The sequence below is a fragment of the Theropithecus gelada genome, chromosome 9, assembly GCF_003255815.1.
Source record: "Theropithecus gelada isolate Dixy chromosome 9, Tgel_1.0, whole genome shotgun sequence".
Lineage (NCBI taxonomy): Eukaryota > Metazoa > Chordata > Mammalia > Primates > Cercopithecidae > Theropithecus > Theropithecus gelada.
Genome location: NC_037677.1, coordinates 96,744,539 through 96,763,560, shown reverse-complemented (window position 1 = coordinate 96,763,560; position 19,022 = coordinate 96,744,539). Strand labels below are relative to the sequence as shown.

Here is a 19,022-nt window from a genome sequence, read left to right as displayed (position 1 = left end):
AAAAATTTGAAGGCTGGTCGAGGTGGCTCACGCCTGTAATCACAGCACTTTGGGAGGCTGAGATCAGGAGTTTGAGAGCAGCTTAACCAACATGGTGAAACCCTGTCTCTACTAAAATAGAAAAAATTAGCCAGGCATGGTGGCACGCACCTGTAATGCCAGCTACTTGGGAGGCTGAGGCAGTAGAATTGCTTAAACCTGGGCAGTAGAGGTTGCAGTGAGCTGAGATCATGCCATTGCACTCCAGCCTGGGTGACAGGAGTGAAACTCTTGTCTCAACAACAAAAAACAACTCAAATTACTCATGGCCCTGGGAATGGGGGCATTTAAAAAGTTAACAAAGGGAACCAACCTGGTTTCCACAAAGATGGCCACTTCCGGGTCAGCCCAATCATCAGTATCCCTGGGTCCTCAGCATCCCTTCTTCTTTTGAGTGGGAATTATGAGATTACAGCCCCACCTATGGAAATTGAGCACACTAGCACTGGCCATGCTGTACATACATCAAATGAGAGGGCTTCATACTGTTATAACAATCTGTACCACAATTCTCTGTGCGGTCTGCCCAGCTCTAAATGACATGTCCTCAGAGGCGCCATCATCTCCAAGTCCATGGAAACCATGCACTTACAGAAACCAGAACCTCCCATACCACGTTACTAATGACCTACAACATCGACTTGGTCTGTATCACGCAGTGCTCAACATTCTGGTTGCAGCATCACATTTCTCAAGAATTTGATTCCATGCTGACTCCTTTACTTGGAGTATTGAGATTCCCCAGGTACAGTGAAAGTATGAGCCTCTCAAATGGAAGACCAGAAGCTGGTTCCCCTATGCTATGTCAATCCGCCACCCGGAAGCACTTGCTGCACCAACAGCATTCCCAAAGCTTGCCTCTGCAGCCCTGCAGCACCCATTAGAAACACTTCTCACAATGAACTGCTGTGCTGGCAGAGCCCTAACTGGACTGCTGGACAGCAAGCTCTGTGAGGCATCTAGGAAAAAAGTTCCCGAAATCCCGAGAAACATTCTTCACTCCGGAATAGCGTCACATCATTGAGTCATTTGGGATGACGGGGCATATCATGGAGCAGGTGTATTGGGAAGTCAGTGAACAGTAAGGCTAATTCATTAGTGGGCCTGCTGGCGTAGTATTTTTCCAGTTCCGCAGCCTTTAAATCATTGGTGGTCTTTAGCGTGCCGGATCAGCGGGTGGTGGAGTTGGAGGATAGATGGCAGGGATCTGAAGAAAGGTGAAGTGTAGACGAGTGGAGACAATGTGAAGTTTAGAAAAGACTAATTGCCGGGCGTGGTGGCTCACGTCTATAATCCCAGAACTTTGGGTTGCCGAGGTGGGAGGACTGCTTGAGGCCAGGAGTTCGGGACCAGCCTGGGCAACGTAGCAAGACCATGTCTCTACAAAAAACAAAAAAACCAAGCGAGGTGGTGCGCGCCTGCAATCCCAACTACTCGGGAGGTGGGAAGATCGCTCAATTCCGGGAGGTCGAGGCAGCAGTGAGCCGTGATCATGCCACTGCACTCCAGCCTGGGCAACGGAGCAAGACCCCATCTTAATTAAAAAAATATATTTAATACAGGAGAGACTGGACTGCTTTGAAAAGTGGATTTGATGGGAATGCGAGGTTTGGAGAGATCTTATGTTTTCCAAGACTAGAAAAACATTGTGGTTCCGTTCAGCCCTCCCAGAAAATACCTAGGGGACTTAAAGAGCGGACCGAGTACCTGTTCGTTTCTCCACCCCTTAGCCGGCAGGGCTTCCGCGGCGCCCTGGGAAAACATAGGGAAGGGCCGTTCTCGCAGCGGTTACCGGAAGTGACGCATTCATTCTCGCGAGAAGGAAGACGCGCGAGCATCGGCGGCCCGGAACCGGCCTTGGAACAGCGGCGGAGCCTGAGGCCGCTTGCCCTCCCGCCCCATGGAGCGGCCCCCGGGGCTGCGGCCGGGCGCGGGCGGGCCCTGGGAGATGCGGGAGCGGTTGGGCACCGGCGGCTTCGGGAACGTCTGTCTGTACCAGCATCGGGTGAGGCGGGGCGCGAGAGGGAGCGGCGGTGGGTTTGAGCGTCTGTGGAACACAGGGCTGACAGTGTGGGATAGATGGTTAGTGGGACCTTGGGCAGTATTTGTGGGCCAGTAGGCTTGTGTGTGTGTATGAGAGAGAAAGATACTCTGCCTGTGTGTCCAAAGTTGTATCTGAGGTGCTGGGCATAGATAGAGCTGTTGCGGGGAACTTGGGTATGACTGTCAGGCTGTGACTAGGTGTTTAGTGAGTGTGACAGTGCGCGTGTGTCTCTGTGAATGTAGAGTGTCAGGGTGTGTGAGGCAGATGCACGTCACAGTGTGTATGTGTGAGCACGAATGTGTGAGAAGAGGGTTGAAGGAGACTGCCTGTTGGAAAGTGTGCGTCCGTGTGTATGGGTCCGTGTGTGCGCGCGCTTGCTTGGAGGCCGTGTGATATCAGTGGGGACTGCAGTAGACAAGGAAGGCTTCATGATCGGTCCAGAGTTAAACCTTTGGAAGTATGGATGGGCTTTGGAATTGGGGATGTATTCCAGGTCGGGACAGTATGAGGGTAAGTTGGTGCAGATCATGGCTTCAAACGGAAGGCGATATTAATAGATTGGAGATGGGGGGCGCTCCAGTCAGTGGAGGACAGTTAACATCAGACTCAAGAATTTTACTTTGATTTAATAGAGAATGTTTAACCATTGTAGCAGCAGTTAAAAAAATAATATTTGGGTCATGTTTGTGTGTTTGTTAGTTTTTGTTTTCGAGACGGAGTCTCACTCTGTTGCCCAGGCTGGAATGTAGTGGCGCGATCTCGGCTCACTGTAGCCTCCTCCTGGGTTCAAGCGATTCTCCTGCCTCAGCCTCCTGAGTAGCTGGGATTACAGGCGCCCGCCACCGCGCTGGGCTAATTTTTTGTATTTTTAGTAGAGACAGGGTTTCACCATGTTGGCCAGGCTGGTCTCGAACTCCTGACCTCAGGTGATCCACCTGTCTCAGCCTCCCAAAGTGCAGGGATTATAGGCGTGAGCCACTGCGTCAGGCCTGGGACATGTATTTTTTGTTATAAAAAATGATAATAAAAGCTGTGAACCCTTTCCCCAGAAAAATGCACAGATGCACATCCACGCAACCATGCATTGCCATTTGAGAGGTTCATGCTTTCCTAAAGGACATTTTAGGTAAATAGACCCTGGACTAACACTTCCTGTAATACAGGCTTTGTTTTGTTCCCTATAAAATAGGTATAGTATAATACTTGCATGCATCATGGGTTTGAGAGTTAAATAAAATAATAATGTATGTAAAGCTAAATACAGTACCTGACCCATGAAAGCCCTCAACTGTTAGCACCTGCTGCTACTTTGTTGTTGCTGCTGTGATCATAATGCTCCTCATTAATTGGCCTTAAACAAGGAAATGTCAAGATTAAAAGTGTTGTTCTAGGAAAATGGTTTTGTGAAGGATAAATTTGAGTGGAATAACATGTGGGACTAGATGAACAGTTAAGATTTTACTAAAATGCCTGGGCTTGGATTGTGAATAGAGAAATGAATTCAAGAGGAAAAGTAATAATTTGTTATCTAAAGGAACATGGGTGTAGTGAGAAAGCTCATAATTTGGGGTGGGAGAAAGGGGAGATAGGTGTCTACTTTGGAGAAATAGGCATGTTTAGGGTAATTAGAATGACAACTGAAACTGATAGAACTGAGGAAGTTTTGTGAACCAGGTTTCTAGATAGGGTGTGGGAGAAAATCTTGGAGAAAGAGAATGGAAGGTGAAGGACTAAGGCATTAAATCCTATGATAGCAGGATAAGTAGTAAATTTAATAATTCTCACCATCAGAGGGAATATAACACACTAAAAAAAAAAGTGGGAGCCAAGTGCTTCCAGTGGCATGTTGCCTGTATTACCTAAGCCTGCCTATAGACTGATCATAAGGAAAAAGGATGCATGCTGGCAGCTTTTGTGACTTCTTTTTTTGGTCCCTGGGTGGGGATGGATGAATTCATCACTTTTTGTTTTATTATGGTAAAGTATACATAACACAACATTTATCACTTTATTTTTAAGTGTACAGTTAGGTAGCATTAAGTATATTGACGTTGTGGTACAGCCGTCACCCTATCCCCAGAGTATTCCAGCTTTTTAAGCACATAACTTTGTTGTTGTTGTACATCTATAAACTGCCCATAGAACATTCTTTGCGAAAAGGTAGAATTTCACAGAGTGGATGAAATATAAATTAAGGAGTTGAAGGATCTTACAAAGTGGGATTTTTGAAATAGATAACTTACTGCTCCATCAACATGAGCATTTAGGACTCAGTGGTGTTCATAGCTGTGCCTGATTCTTATCTCCATGGTGGTAAAGGTCTGCATGGGACATAGATATAACTGGCCACCTGCTCATAACAAAAGGAAGACTGAAGGGAGTGAGACCTGTGGGTAGGCTAGCTTGTAGTCTGTCCTATTTTCCTTCTTCTCTATGCACCAAGTATCATCTTATCTCTAGCCTCTTTTTTCCTCTCAGCCCCCAATTCACACTACCCTATCCAAGCTGTGTCTTCCTTCCCCACCTATAATATATTTTTTCTGTCCTGGCCCCTGGGCTCTTCTCTCTTTATTCATACACAGGCTTTATTACAACTCTGGTTTGTGTCAGAGATTACATATGTTGGAAATTCTTTTGAACTCTCTTTGTGATATCAGAAACATAGTGTAGCCTGTTTTGCCCTGGCTGCTGTTTCTGAGCTGCATTATTAGTGTTGCCAGAATATGATGGGATCTGGCTATTTCCTGTAATGTGCATCAGAATGGGTTTAATTTCAGTCAGATTTGGCTAAATTACTAGTCACAGGCCAGAGATGTTAGGTTCATTGTGTAGATATGGAAACAGAAGTACACTCATTGGTAGGATTTTTTTTTCCTTCATGTCATTTGAAATGCATACATTAAGATTGGAGTTTTTTGCTTTAGGCTTGGTTATATTAAAACTTTCTCTTGCTGTTTGGAGTCCAGGAAGCCCTGAATTACCTTCTTCATTCTAGTTATGCTGGGAGCTGGGGCCCATGTTAGTTGTCTTGATTAAGCTCTGAATGGAATTTGCTGCGGAGACAGGATCTTTTTTTTTCTGACATTACACATGAGAGAGAGTTCCAAAGAGACCTGTTATAAAATCAGTTTCAGTCACTTTTCCCTTGTGTGCTGTTGTGTGTTTGAAGGTCAGTTTTAAAGCATTGGTGTAATAGTCTCATGGTTTATCTTTTTAAAAAAGCGTTGCTTCAAGAGAGCTGTGGATAAATATATTTAATTAGTAAAGCTAAAAAGTCTTGTTTTAGGTTATTTCTTTGGTAGCAAATAAATCTGCACAAGAACCTAATTTTTTTTTTTTCTGCTGATTTTCTATTTTGGCAGGAACTTGATCTCAAAATAGCAATTAAGTCTTGTCGCCTAGAGCTAAGTACCAAAAACAGAGAACGATGGTGCCACGAAATCCAGATTATGAAGAAGTAAGTGTACTCCTTGACTTATATTCCCCTGGTTCCCAGCCCAACCAGATGTCATCATCGGGAAAGAGACCAGGAATCCACTTTTCTCAGGATCTTTTTGGGAACATGTATTTTTTTCTCTCATTAAATATATTATGTTTCAAATAACATCACATTAGGATTAAGAAGGTTTAGTTAAAATCAGCTAGGACACTTACACACTGTTGGTAGGAATGTAAAATTGTGCAGCTGTTATGGAAAGCAGTATGGTGATTCCTAAAAAGTTAAAAATAGAATTACCATATGATCCAGCAATTCCATTTCTGGGTATATACAAAAATGAATTGAAAGCAGGGACTTCAAGAGTAATTTGTACACTCATATTCATAGCATTATTTTTCACAATAGCCTAAAGGTAAAAGCAACCCAGTATCTACCAACAGAGACATGTATAAACAAAATGTGGTGTACTCATGAAATGGAATATCATGCAGCCTTAAAAAGGAAGGAAACTGACACATGCCACAGCATGGATGAATCTTGTGGAGATTATGCTAAATGAAATAAGCCAGTCACAAAAAGACAAATACTGTGTTATTCCACTTATATGTGGTACCTAGTCTAGTCAAACTCACAGTGGAAGAAAGTAGAATGGTGTTTGCCAGACAGTGAAGGGACCAGCAAATAGAGAATAATTTTTAATAGGTGCGGAGTTTCAGCTTTGCAGAATTCAACAGTTTTGTGCAGTATAGTGATAGTAGCAAAACAATGTGGAAGTATTTGATGCCAGGCTGGGCACGTTGGCTCACACTGTAATTCCAGCACTTTGGGAGGCTGAGGCGAGTGGATTGCTTGAGCCCAGGAGTTCGAGACCCGCCTAGGCAACCTGGCAAAACCCTATCTCTACAAAAAATACAAAAATTAGCCGGATGTGGTGGTACATGCCTATAGTCCCAGTTACTCGGGAGGCTGAGGTGGGAAGATTGCGTGAGCCCAGGAGGTCGAGGCTACAGTGAGCTGAGATCACACCACTGTACTCCAGCGTGGGTGACAAGAGCAAGACCCTGTCTGAAAAAAAAGGAAAGCATCTGATGCTGCTAAACCATACACTTAAAAATGGTTAAGGTGGTAAATTTTATGCTATGTGTATTTTACCACAATCAAAAAAGTATTTCATTTCAGTTAACAAAAGTCAGTTAGGGTATGGTGGCTCACACCTATAATCCCAGCACTTTGGGAGGCCAAGGTGGGTGGATCACCTGAGGTCAGGAGTTTGAGACCAGCCTGGTCAACATGGCAAAACTCCATCTGTACTAAAAATACAAAAATTAGCCGGGCGTGGTGGCAGGCGTATGTAATCCCAGCTAATTGGGAGGCTGAGGCAGGAGAATTGCTTGAACCTGGGAGGCGGAGGTTGCAGTGAACTGAGATCATGCCACTGCACCCCAGCCTGGGCGACTCTGTCTCAAAAATAAATAAATAAATAAATAACCCCAACATTTTGTGGCTTAAAATAGCAAACATTTAGTATCTTATAGTTTCTGTGACTTAGGAATTTAGGAGTGGCTTAGCTGGGTGATTCTAGCTTAGAGTCTTTCCTGAGACATCTCAAGATACTGATTGGAGCTTCAGTAATCCAAAGGCTTAACTGGCACTGGAGTATCTGCTTCCATGCTCACTTATATGACTGTTGGCCAGAAGCATCAGTTCTTCACCGCGTGGGCCTCTTCATGGGGAAGCTTGAATGTCTTCATGACATGGAAGCTAGCTTCCCCAGAAAGATCTTTCCCCCAGAAAGAGTGAGTGATCTGAGAGAGAGAGACACAGCGAATGAGCGAGCAAGATGAAAACCGACATATCTTTTATGATCTTTCCTCAGAAGTAAGACTCCATCCTTTTCCACCACATTCTGTTTGTTACGGTGAGTCACTAAGTACAGCCTACATTCAAGGGGAGGAAAGTTAAGTTTTTAAAAAGAGAAGTAGATATATTTTAGAACTTCCACAGGTAGTGTGCTAAGTGCTTTACGGATCATTCTTCCAGTTTATCACAGCAATCTTATATTTAGGTATTATTTTGTAAGTGAGGAAGTTGAAGCATATAGAGTCACATAGCTGGTGGTTGGTAAAGTGTGGATTTGAAATAAATACTTTCTGACTCTAATATATCTGTGCTTAATTTCATTTTGCTTCTCAAACTTGGTTATGTGGCAGAATCACCAGGAAAGCTTAACAATATAAATTATCAGGCCCTGCATGTACGTGGAAATTCTGTTTGTTTCTTTTTCTTTTTTTTTTCTTAAAGAGATGTGGTCTTGCTGTGTTACCCAGGCTTGACTTGAACTCCTGGGCTCAAGTAGTCCTCCCATCTCAGCCTCTGGAGTAGCTGGGACTATAGGCATGTGCCACCACACCTGGCTAATTTTTAATTTTTTGTAGAGATGAGGTCTCAGTGTTACCCATGCTGATCTCAAACTCCTGGCCTCAAGCAATCCTCCCACCTCAGCCTCCTGAATTGTTGGGATTACAGTTGCAACTGCATCCAGCCTAAAACGCCAGATTTGAATCCTTACTTGACTACCTACTGACTGTGTTACTTAGCCAATTTGTGCTTCAATTTTCTCCTGTGTGGTGAAAGTATTAATAAATCTACCTATATTAGGATTATTGTGACAAATAATTGAGTTAATATATTTAAAATGCTTACTGCTTGGCACTTAGAAATGTAATAGTAGTAATAGTGATGGTATTTTTATGTATGTTTTCTTTTAAAAAATTCTAATTTTTAATTATACAAATCAGAAATTAGAGTATTATAAATAATACCGATCTTTCCCCCTGTGTTCATCCACCCGCAATTAAGTAGCATTTCAAATCCAGTCCCTTTTTATTGGAAATAAATTTTTTATTGTAATGTTTTTCTTTCTTATTAGGTTGAACCATGCCAACGTTGTAAAGGCCTGTGATGTTCCTGAAGAATTGAATATTTTGATTCATGATGTGCCTCTTCTAGCAATGGAATACTGTTCTGGAGGAGATCTCCGAAAGGTAGTGTGGATGTTTTGAGATGAGAGATAGTAAATCACAAACTTTAGCATTATTTGAATCATATTAAATATAATAAACTAGAATAAGAGTCGGAAAAACTATGGTCTGCTTCCTGTTTTGTAAATAGTTTTATTGGAACACAGCCACATTCATTTCTTTACACATTGTCTGTGGCTGCTTTCTTATGACTGCAGAATTGAGTAGTTTAACAGAGGCTATGTGACTTGCAAAACCTAAAGTATTTACCATATGGTTCCTTACAGAAAATGTTTGTTGACTCCTGATTTAGAAAATGCATTTTTGTTGTTGCTGTTTGATGGGACTATAGCAGTGGTATTAGATGAAATTTTCAGTGGTTAAGGTGCTTGTAAAAAGTTGTTTTCTGTATTGCAATCTTTCTTTTCTACCTAATTTTAAATGTGCCCATATGACCATTTATATATATATTCCTGAGATTTGTCAGCCTTTTCCAGTTTCAAGTGCTTTTTGCTTCTTTTTACTTTTATGAGCCTTATCATGAAATTTACATGCCGTCAGTATGGATTTGGAAATTGTATTCCCTTGTAATTTATTATGACTGACTTTCTCATTGAATATTCTCTTAGAGTATAGTAATTAATGTGTGGTCACTATTACAGCCCAGCAATTTGCAGAACACATTTTTAGATTTCTTTCTTTTTTTAGCTGCTCAACAAACCAGAAAATTGTTGTGGACTTAAAGAAAGCCAGATACTTTCTTTACTAAGTGATATAGGTATGTAATCAGTATTAAAATACCATTGTGATGTAATGCCCCTTTGGTCCGTAAAAGATTCTGTACCTTTTTGGGAATTCAGGAGAATTGTTGATACACTGTACAAAGTCTATAGAATTTCAACATCTATAAGAAGTTATCATATAAATCTATTACTGTTGATGCTAAATTAAAACCAGGATATTTTTATATCCTAGGGTGCGGTGGCTCACGCCTGTAATCCCAGCACTTTGGGAGGCTGAGGTGGGCGGATCACGAGGTCAGGAGTCCAAGACCAGCCTGGCCAACATAGTGAAACTCCATCTCTACTAAAAATACAAAATGCCTGTAATCCCAGCACTTTGGGAGGCCGAGGCGGGCAGATCACAAGGTCAGGAGATCGACACCATCCTGGCTAACACAGTGAAACCCCGTCTCTACTAAAAAATCCAAAAAATTAGCTGGGTGTGTTGCGGGCGCCTGTAGTCCCAGCTATTTGGGAGGCTGAGGCAGGAGAATGGCGTGAACCCAGAAGGCAGAGCTTGCAATGAGCCGAGATCACGCCACTGCACTCCAGCCTGGGCGACAGAGCGAGATTCCGTCTCAAAAAAATAAAAATAAAAATAGAAAAATTAGCTGGGCATGATGCCACATGCCTGTAGTCGCAGCTACTCGGGAGGCTGAGGCAGGAGAATTGCTTGAACCCAGGAGGTGGAGGTTGCAGTGAGCCGAGATTGGGCCACTGCACTCCGGCTTGGGCAACAGAGTGAGACTTTTGTCTCACACACACACACACACACACACACACACACACACACACACACTAGGATATTTTATTTATTTTTGGCTAGGAGTCCTTTTTTTATCTAATAGGTGTTCCAATAGCTGACAAAAAAATCATGCAAAATGACCTTACTCAATTTCACTCCTCCCACACCATTGACATAGTAATTTTTTTTACAGTGGAATTGCATCTCCTTGAGAGATGGGTCCTCAAATCAACTCTTTTTTGTTTGTTTTGAGACGGAGTCTAGCCCTGTCACCCAGGCTAGCGTGCAGTGGTACGATCTCAGCTCACTGCAAGCTCTGCCTCCCAGGTTCAAGTGATTCTCCTGCCTCAGCCTCCTGAGTAGCTGGGATTACAGGCGCCCGCCACCATGCCTGGCTAATTTTTGTATTTTTAATAGAGACCGGGTTTCACTGTGTTGGCCTGGCTAGTCTCAAACTCCTGACCTCATGATCCGCCCGCCTCGGCCTCCCAAAGTGCTGGGATTGCAAGCGTGAGCCACCGCGCCCGGCCAAGTCAACTCTTGGGGTGAAAAATCTCTGCTTAATCAGAATGACTCCAGAAAAATTCCTAAAATAACCAGTACCTAACCTTTTGGAGGAACCTCAAAAACCAAAAATTTGTTTCCGCGTAGATTTTGGTTTTGCCTCTTTTCCAAGGTCATGAGAGCTAAAGTCCAGTTTAAATGGTTGATTTAGGTGGGAGAAGGGGGCTTATTAGAGTTACAGGGATTTTCCCAATTGCTTGTTGCATTTCTATTTAATGTTAATTCTAATGAGTTAGATGAACATATAGTATAATTTTGTAGTATTTGCTTAATGTTACGTTTTTCTATGAAGAAAACCTGAACTACTGTAATATTAGTTGTGTAGTTACGATGATCCATATAAACTTGAGCATCAGAGCAGATTTGTACAAAATGTGAGGTGAATTTTTCTTTTAACTCAATGCTTTCTGTTACTTCAAAGTGTATTTTAAACTTTATTTAGGGTCTGGGATTCGATATTTGCATGAAAACAAAATTATACATCGAGATCTAAAACCTGAAAACATAGTTCTTCAGGACGTTAGTGGAAAGGTAGGTGAAACCTGAAGTAATGTTTCATGCCTATTGAATATAGTCTGTCTGATATAGTTAGTCCTTGAGCTTTGGTGTCTTTGCTGTATGCCCGTAACACTCTTACTTTTTCCATTTCAGACCTTACCACACTGAACTGTAGTTTTGTGTTTAGTTTTTTGTCCCTTCTGCTAAACAGTGGTTCCATTAAAGAAGGAACTGCACCTGTCTTTTTTTTCTTTTTCTTTTTTTTCATACTTAACTCAGCTCCTAGACTTCACCTGTCTTGTTCATGTCTGTTTTTCCAGCATAGTATCTAGCAAAGATATTGGCAGTGAATACATAATATGTTAACACTTACTATTTTATTCTTATGAAGCACATCCAAAACACATACACACACATCCTGGGTTCACTTTAAGAAAAAAAGAAAGTATGTATATTTTTAAAACTTATTTTCCTTCCCCCAATTTAGATGAGTTATCTGGAGAAGAACCAGAAATTGTGAATTGACTCTTAAAATGTTCATTTAATTAGTAACTTTTAAGCAGTTTTCTTGTTTCCAGCGTCCAAATTTCATTCCAGTAAAGACTTAAAAGCCAAGAGTCTGCGCCTTGGGTTGAGTTGTGTGTGCTGTCTTTTCAGTTAGCGAAGATAGTTGTTGGTCTCGTGGGGGTGTTGGAACCTTCGTGATGCTTCTTCTCTTAGGAGCCTTTCATGTATGCTTGGCACCAAATATCTCTGTTTTTTTTTTTTTTTTTTAAATCCAAAGACTTCATGACATTCTTGAAGTTAGATCTCAGTATTTACTCACATTTAATCCACTCTAAGGGGGTATGATGCTTCTTCAAGTTTGGAAGTCACCCTTGCCTTTACTTTCCAATTTAATGGATCGAGCTTATTTTGAATATAGCAAAATAAAAATTAATAGCCCACCTGTATTTAATTTTTACCGTGTACCAAGCACTGTATTACCTTCTTTACTTTCATTATTTCATTGGATCCTAATAACAATTCTGTGAGGTAGGGACTGTTAGTCGTCCAATTAGATTACTGAGAGCGGTTAAATAACTTGGTAGATCACACACCTAGTTAAGTGGTGGCACTCAGACTTGAAATATTTTTGTGATATTACAGAGCCTAAGCTCCTCACCCCCACCCTCTCTATAGCCTTATAAGGATATTGTTGTCTTTCCTTTTTAAATTTCTCTACCATTTAATACTTAATCTGTCTTATTATTTTTCAGATAATACATAAAATAATTGATCTGGGATATGCCAAAGATGTTGATCAAGGAAGTCTGTGTACATCTTTTGTGGGAACACTGCAGTATCTGGTGAGGCCTGTATTGTTTCTTTGAATTTAAATGTGTGTAGGATTCTCTTATTTCTGAAGATCATGAATATAGTAGTTCAAAAATAAAGTAGTTTTTCCCATACAGTGTTGGTGTTTAAAACATTTTCTCTTTTGAAGGCCCCAGAGCTCTTTGAGAATAAGCCTTACACAGCCACTGTTGATTATTGGAGCTTTGGGACCATGGTATTTGAATGTATTGCTGGATATAGGCCTTTTTTGCATCATCTGCAGCCATTTACCTGGTAAGAAATGGATGAGAACTTGGGCATGCTTAATGGGAATGGAAATATTTTCATTTGTCTGCTTTTTTTTTTCTTTCTTTGTTTAATTGCCTTTGAAATATACAATTGAATATAATTAAATGGCAAGAAATCTTAAGAGTATTTGTGAGAATCACTTTGTCAGCTGAGGTAGCTTTTGATTTTATAGGCATGAGAAGATTAAGAAGAAGGATCCAAAGTGTATATTTGCATGTGAAGAGATGTCAGGAGAAGTTCGGTTTAGTAGCCATTTACCTCAACCAAATAGCCTTTGTAGGTAAGTATATTTTAGTTAAGGAAGTTTGCCTCAGTTTCTCCAGGGTTGTAAAGGAACAGTAGAGTAGTTTTCTGTTTCAAGTTGCATTATCCAGTAGAACTTTCTGTGATGATGTAGAAACCTTCTATATCTCTGTTCGCCACATGAGGCTATTGACTCCTTGACAGGTAGCTAGTTTGGCTGGGTAACTGAATTTTGAATAAATACTAAATGTAAATAGCCATTTGGGACTGACTAGTGGCTACCATATCGGACAGCACAGATCTAGTGGAAACAAGAACTGCCATTTAACTGATTGACATAGGTCCTAAGAAGGTTCTTAGGATAATGAAGGAAATGGGTCCTTTGCAGAATGGATTTGGACTCATCCGTTGGAGTTGTCAGTAACTAACGTGGAGTTTTGAGTAGTTTTTGATGGAAAAAAGTTTGTTCCCTGTCATTTCATGAATTTGAAAGTAAGTTATGAAATGGTATAGACAAGTGATGTGGGAAAGAAAGTGGACAACCTACAAAATTACCTTTCTAACAGTATAAAGGGAAATTGGAACATAATGATTTGCTTTTCACCCTATTTTGTATGTTTTCTAGTTTAATAGTAGAACCCATGGAAAACTGGCTACAGTTGATGTTGAATTGGGACCCTCAGCAGAGGGGAGGACCTGTTGACCTTACTTTGAAGCAGCCGAGATGTTTTGTACTAATGGATCACATTTTGAATTTGAAGGTTAGTATTAATGGGTCTACTGCATAAGACCAGCATTGAAATTAACAAGTTTATTTGGAAAGTTAGCATAAATATAGTTTAATAATCTTTTCCTGTTGCTTACTTATTTATTTATTTTGAGACAGGGTCTCGCTCTGTCACCTAGGCTGGAGTGCGGTGGCACGTTTTAAGCCCACTGCAACCTTCACCTCCCAGGTTCAAGCAATTCTTTTGCCTCAGCCTCCCAAGTAGCTGGGACTACAGGTGCATGCCACCACACCCAGCTAATTTTTGTATATTTAGTAGAGATAGGGTTTCACCACCTTGTCCAGGCTGGTCTTGAACTCCTGACCTCAGGTGATCCGCCCGCCTTGGCCTTCCAAAGTGGGATTACAGGCGTGAGCCACTGTGTCCAGCGCTGATGCGTATTTGAAAAAAGAAAATTATATTCTTAGAGCTGATTTTTAAAAAAAATTTCTTTAGCAAGCTGTCTCAGTTTGCTTCTCTGTGGTCTTTGTTGATTACTCCTTTGAAGCAACTTTTTAATTTACCTTTTCCCATGTTGTTGCCATTATCCTCATTCATTTATGTCTAGTCATACTGGATTTGATTTGGTAAGGAAGGTTCCTATCTGCCTTTCATGGTTCTGCACTTACTCCCTAACCTATAGTTAATTCAATATGTACTACCTATCTCATCTTCTGAAAATGCTTTTTTATTCTTCTGCCCAAGAAACTAACATAGTTCTTCTTTTTTTTTTTTTTTAATAAGTCAAGTGTAAACTGATCTGCTTGGCTTTTTTGGGGGGCTTTCCCTAACCAAGTTTTACCTTGTACCTGCCTCTCTTAACCTTTACCTCATACAAGACCAGCTTGTCACTGCTCCTTATACCTCAAACCCATTATCTACCTTTATGCTTTGACAGATGCTATCCTTCTGCCTAGTATGATATCCATTTCTGTGTATCTCCTCACCTACACTGGCATGTCTTCAAGAACTTTTCTTTAAATGGTCTCTGCCACACAATTTGTCATTTAAAGGCTGTATTCTCTATTTCTCATCTTCCATTCATGCATCTTCATATAGATTGTTTTCTTCTTCAATGTTGGGATTGTTTTACTACTTTTATTAACAACCACCCACCCTACCCATCCTAACCATGGCAGTCAGTACAGAGCAGGGCATGTATCAGGTTCTTAGTAAATTATTTATTGATATGAATGAGAGCTATAGATAGTTCTGTTGGGCAGTGTACCCAGAAACAACTCTCATAATAGTCTTCACATTTTTATTGATAGTTTATAGTATACAGGTTTCTAAAATTGAAATGAGAAATTATAATCATTTAATGTTGGAGTACATGGCGAGATAGTTCACGTTAGTCTGGAACTCCTGAACTCACGTGATCCTCCTGCCTCAGCCTCCAGAGTAAATGGGACTGCAGGTGTGCGCCAGCTCTCCTGCCTAATTTTTAAATTTTTGGTGGAAATGGGGTCTCGCTGTGTTGTCCAGGCTGGTTTTGAACTCCTGGCCTCAAGTGATCCTCCTATGTTGACTTCCCAAAGTGCTGGGATTACAGATGTGAGCCACTGTGCCCGATCTTGGCATACTTTATTAAATAGAAACTTGAGGCCATGTGGATGTCATTCTTGGCTAACACTGAAAAGATACCTAGCTTCTTCTTGATTTGGTTTCTTTCTACTGTGCCAAAGAATAAATTATCCCTTAGTGCGTTAGGAAAGCAGGGCTTTAGTTCTGTGTTGCCTCTGAAACATTTCGGTTGTGAATGAATCACATCTCTTATTTGTTTCATACTCATCATAGGAATTATAGCATCATTTCTGCTTTGAAAGGCATCTGTGAGCCTCTTGTTATAGGGCATGGGGAAAGATTCCACATTATGGAGTTTGTAGTTTACAGACTTAAATTCAGTTTGCAGCACCACTATTTACCTGTCTGTGAACCTGAGCAAATGTTGTCTGTCTATCTCAAGGACAGTAATATCTTCCTCAAAGAACCAATATTATTATGAGGTTATACAGAATAAGGTATATATAAGGTACTAGTTATAGTAGTTCAAGAAGCTTCAAGGATGCTTGTTAGACATGATAATAGGACTGAATTTTGAAGAATGAGATTTTTTAGGAAAAGGGTGGGGGTGGGATAGATTTATAGGCAGCAGAGCATCATGAGCAAAAGTACAGAAGTATGAACTACAAAACAGCTTGGTGTTACTGTAGAACATTTTCCTAAAATGTTTATATATATTGTACAAGAAAGGAATGATGTCTGTTTGATTTTCACTTAAAAAAGGAAGCAACAAAACAGTTACTATTTCCCTTTTGAAAAAACAGCTTAGCAAGTCTGATTGTATGCATATTTTTCAACTGTTTATTATGAAAATCTTTAAATATGTTGAAGAGTTGGAAAAAGTGTACTGAACCTACCACTAAAAATAATGGTGAAACAGCAACATTTAATTATTTTTTTCTTTGCCTCCTCTTTCATGCCCCTAAATGTAACTGTATTCTGAGTCTCTTCTTGGTTCTTTTTCCATTACATTTCCTTTTTTTTAATTAGGCAGTTTCTTCAACTGTATAGCTTTACCTATAAACTGCACATGGATAACTCCTAAAGTTATTTCTCTCCATAGCTTAGACGTTTCCACCAAGGACTTATAACTGTCGTATAACTATCTGGTTGTTCCACTAGCACTTAAGACTTAATTTATTAAAAACTGAACATATTTGTTCTATCCATTAAATTTACTTCTTTTTTTTGTTTGTTTTTGAGATGGAGCCTCACTGTGTCTCACGATCTCAGCTCACTGCAACCTACACCTCCTGGGTTCAAGCGATTCTCCTGCCTCAGCCTCCTGAGTAGCTGGGATTACAGGCGCCCGCCACCATGTCTGGCTGATTTTTATATTTTTAGTAGAGATGGGGTTTCACCATGTTGGCCAGGCTGGTCTTGACACCCTGACCTCAGGTGATCTTCCCACCTTGGCCTTCCAAAGTGCTGGGATTACAGGCATGAGCCACTGCACCTGGCCCCATTAAATCTACCTCTGTAGATTTCCTACACCTCTTATTTGCACTGTCACCTTTTCAGTTACCCAGATGGGAAACTTTGGCTGTCTTGGCTCTTCCTTTCTCTTCAATCGATATATCCAATTATTTTATAAATTTATCTTTTGAATATCTTAATAATTTTGAGCTTGCCAGGTTCTCAATTTAGAAAGGCTTGCATAGTTCTCTTTCACTTATTGAATAAAGTTCAGACCCTTTCATTGGTACTCAGAACCTATCTTGGTTTCATATCAATTTATACTTCCGGACTTACCTCTTACTAATGCCCTGAGAGAGCATCATTTTAGGTACATTTGAACTGGATTAACTGTATTCTCTGATTATGCCCATCCCTTTCTACTTTTCTGCTTCTGCTCGCCTTGTTTTCTGCCTAAAGGAACTTATTTTTCAGTCCTTTCCCATTTCAGTCTTTCTTTCATTTCAAAGTTTAGCTCAAGTAGTGCCTCCTTTATGAAGTGCCCTCTTCCTACTGCCAAGTGTATGATACTTTACGCTGATTATAACACCTATCACATTTTGCCTGGTACTTTAGTTCTCTTAGTATATCTTAATACCTTCTGTTTGACTATAACTGTTTGGAGGGCAAGGATCATCAGGTACTCAGTTTGTATACCCACTACTACCACCACAACACATTTAATATTATGTACCAACAGTATGTACCTACCAATAGTAGGTACTCATTAAATATTATAGTGAACAAAAAGATAAATTTAGGTTGTATTTCCTCTTTTTTCTTTTGCTCCCTTCTGGCCTGGAGCTTTGGTAGTGGGATGCCATGATGACATATCCTAATATCCTGTGTAAAAGTAGATGTCTATTATAGGATTTTTCATCCTAAGTTTCTGCTATTGCTATAAATGGCAGCTGTCATAGTGTGAAATATGCCTAAACTGGGAAGGCATGGAAAGTCTCAGGTAGTATAATTGTATTGTAAATCCATATCAGTTTTGAAGATTTCCCTACTCCCCTTTTAAGCATAAAAGATTTATATTAAAGAGAAGTCTCTTAATAAGAGAAATACTGGCAATCATGTTGTGACATTTGGAATTCACATGAAAAGGATCAACTTCCGGTTATAAAAACAGTTTGGTATTTCTTTTTAAAAATTTTGTTAATACAGGTGCGGTGGCTCATGCCTATAATCCCAGCACTTTGGGAGGCGGAGTCAGGTGGATCACTTGAGGTTAGGAGTTCAAGACTAGCCTGGCCAACATAGTGAAACCCCATCTCTACTAAAAATACAAAAATTAGCCAGGGATGGTGGTGCATGCCTGTAATCCCAGCTACTCGGGAGGCTGAGGCAGGAGAGTTGCTTAAACCCGGGAGGTGGAGGCCGCAGTGAGACGAGATCGCAACACTGCACTCCAGCCTGGGCAACAGAGAGAGACTCTGTGTCAAAAACAAACAAAATTGTTAATATGCTTTTAAGTTTTTTTTATTTGTTTTGTTTTTTTGAGATAGAGTTTTGTACTGTCACCCAGGCTGGAGTACCATGGTACGATCTCCACTCACTCCAGCCTTCACCTCCCAGACTCAAGTGATTCTCTCGTGCCTCAGCCTCCCACACAGTTGGAATTACAGGTGTGTGCCATCATGGCCGACTAATTTTTTTGTATTTTTGGTAGAGACAAGGTTTCGCCATGTTGGCCAGGATGGTCTCGAACTCCTGTCCTCAAGTGATCCACCTGTCTTGGCCTCCCAAAGGGCTGGGATTACAGGTGTGAGCCACTGCGCCCGGCCTAATTTTTTAAATTGACAAATAATTGTACCTATTCATGGGGTAAATAGTGATGTTTCAATACATATACTGTGTAGTGATTAGGGTAATTAGCATATCCATCATCTCAAACATCATTTCTTTGTGTTGGGAATATTCAGTATCCCTTTCTTTCTTTTTTCTTTTTCTTTCTTTTTTTTTTCTTTTTTTTTTTTTTTTTTTGAGACGGAGTCTCGCTCTGTCGCCCAGGCTGGAGTGCAGTGGCCGGATCTCAGCTCACTGCAAGCTCCGCCTCCCGGGTTCCCGCCATTCTCCTGCCTCAGCCTCCCGAGTAGCTGGGACTACAGGCGCCCGCCACCTCGCCCGGCTAGTTTTTTGTATTTTTTTAGTAGAGACGGGGTTTCACCGTGTTAGCCAGGATGGTCTCGATCTCCTAACCTCGTGATCCGCCCGTCTCGGCCTCCCAAAGTGCT

The 19,022-nt window shown here is 40.9% G+C and overlaps 1 protein-coding gene across 2 annotated transcripts in view; it reads left to right on the top strand.

Annotated features, from left to right (window-relative positions):
* The first annotated feature begins 1,852 nt into the window (after positions 1-1,852).
* Positions 1,853-19,022, top strand: part of CHUK (conserved helix-loop-helix ubiquitous kinase) — a 43,937-nt gene continuing 26,767 nt past the window's right edge. Inside the window, exons 1-9 of one of the 2 annotated variants that reach the window (XM_025397620.1) lie at positions 1,853-2,044; positions 5,446-5,540; positions 8,452-8,566; positions 9,251-9,320; positions 11,076-11,164; positions 12,391-12,480; positions 12,618-12,742; positions 12,930-13,037; positions 13,626-13,761. In XM_025397620.1, the coding sequence (XP_025253405.1) occupies positions 1,940-2,044; positions 5,446-5,540; positions 8,452-8,566; positions 9,251-9,320; positions 11,076-11,164; positions 12,391-12,480; positions 12,618-12,742; positions 12,930-13,037; positions 13,626-13,761 (933 nt within the window). In that variant the 5' untranslated portion in view covers positions 1,853-1,939. The remainder of the gene's footprint in view (positions 2,045-5,445; positions 5,541-8,451; positions 8,567-9,250; positions 9,321-11,075; positions 11,165-12,390; positions 12,481-12,617; positions 12,743-12,929; positions 13,038-13,625; positions 13,762-19,022) is intronic. The other variant, XM_025397621.1, reaches the window with a different exon arrangement.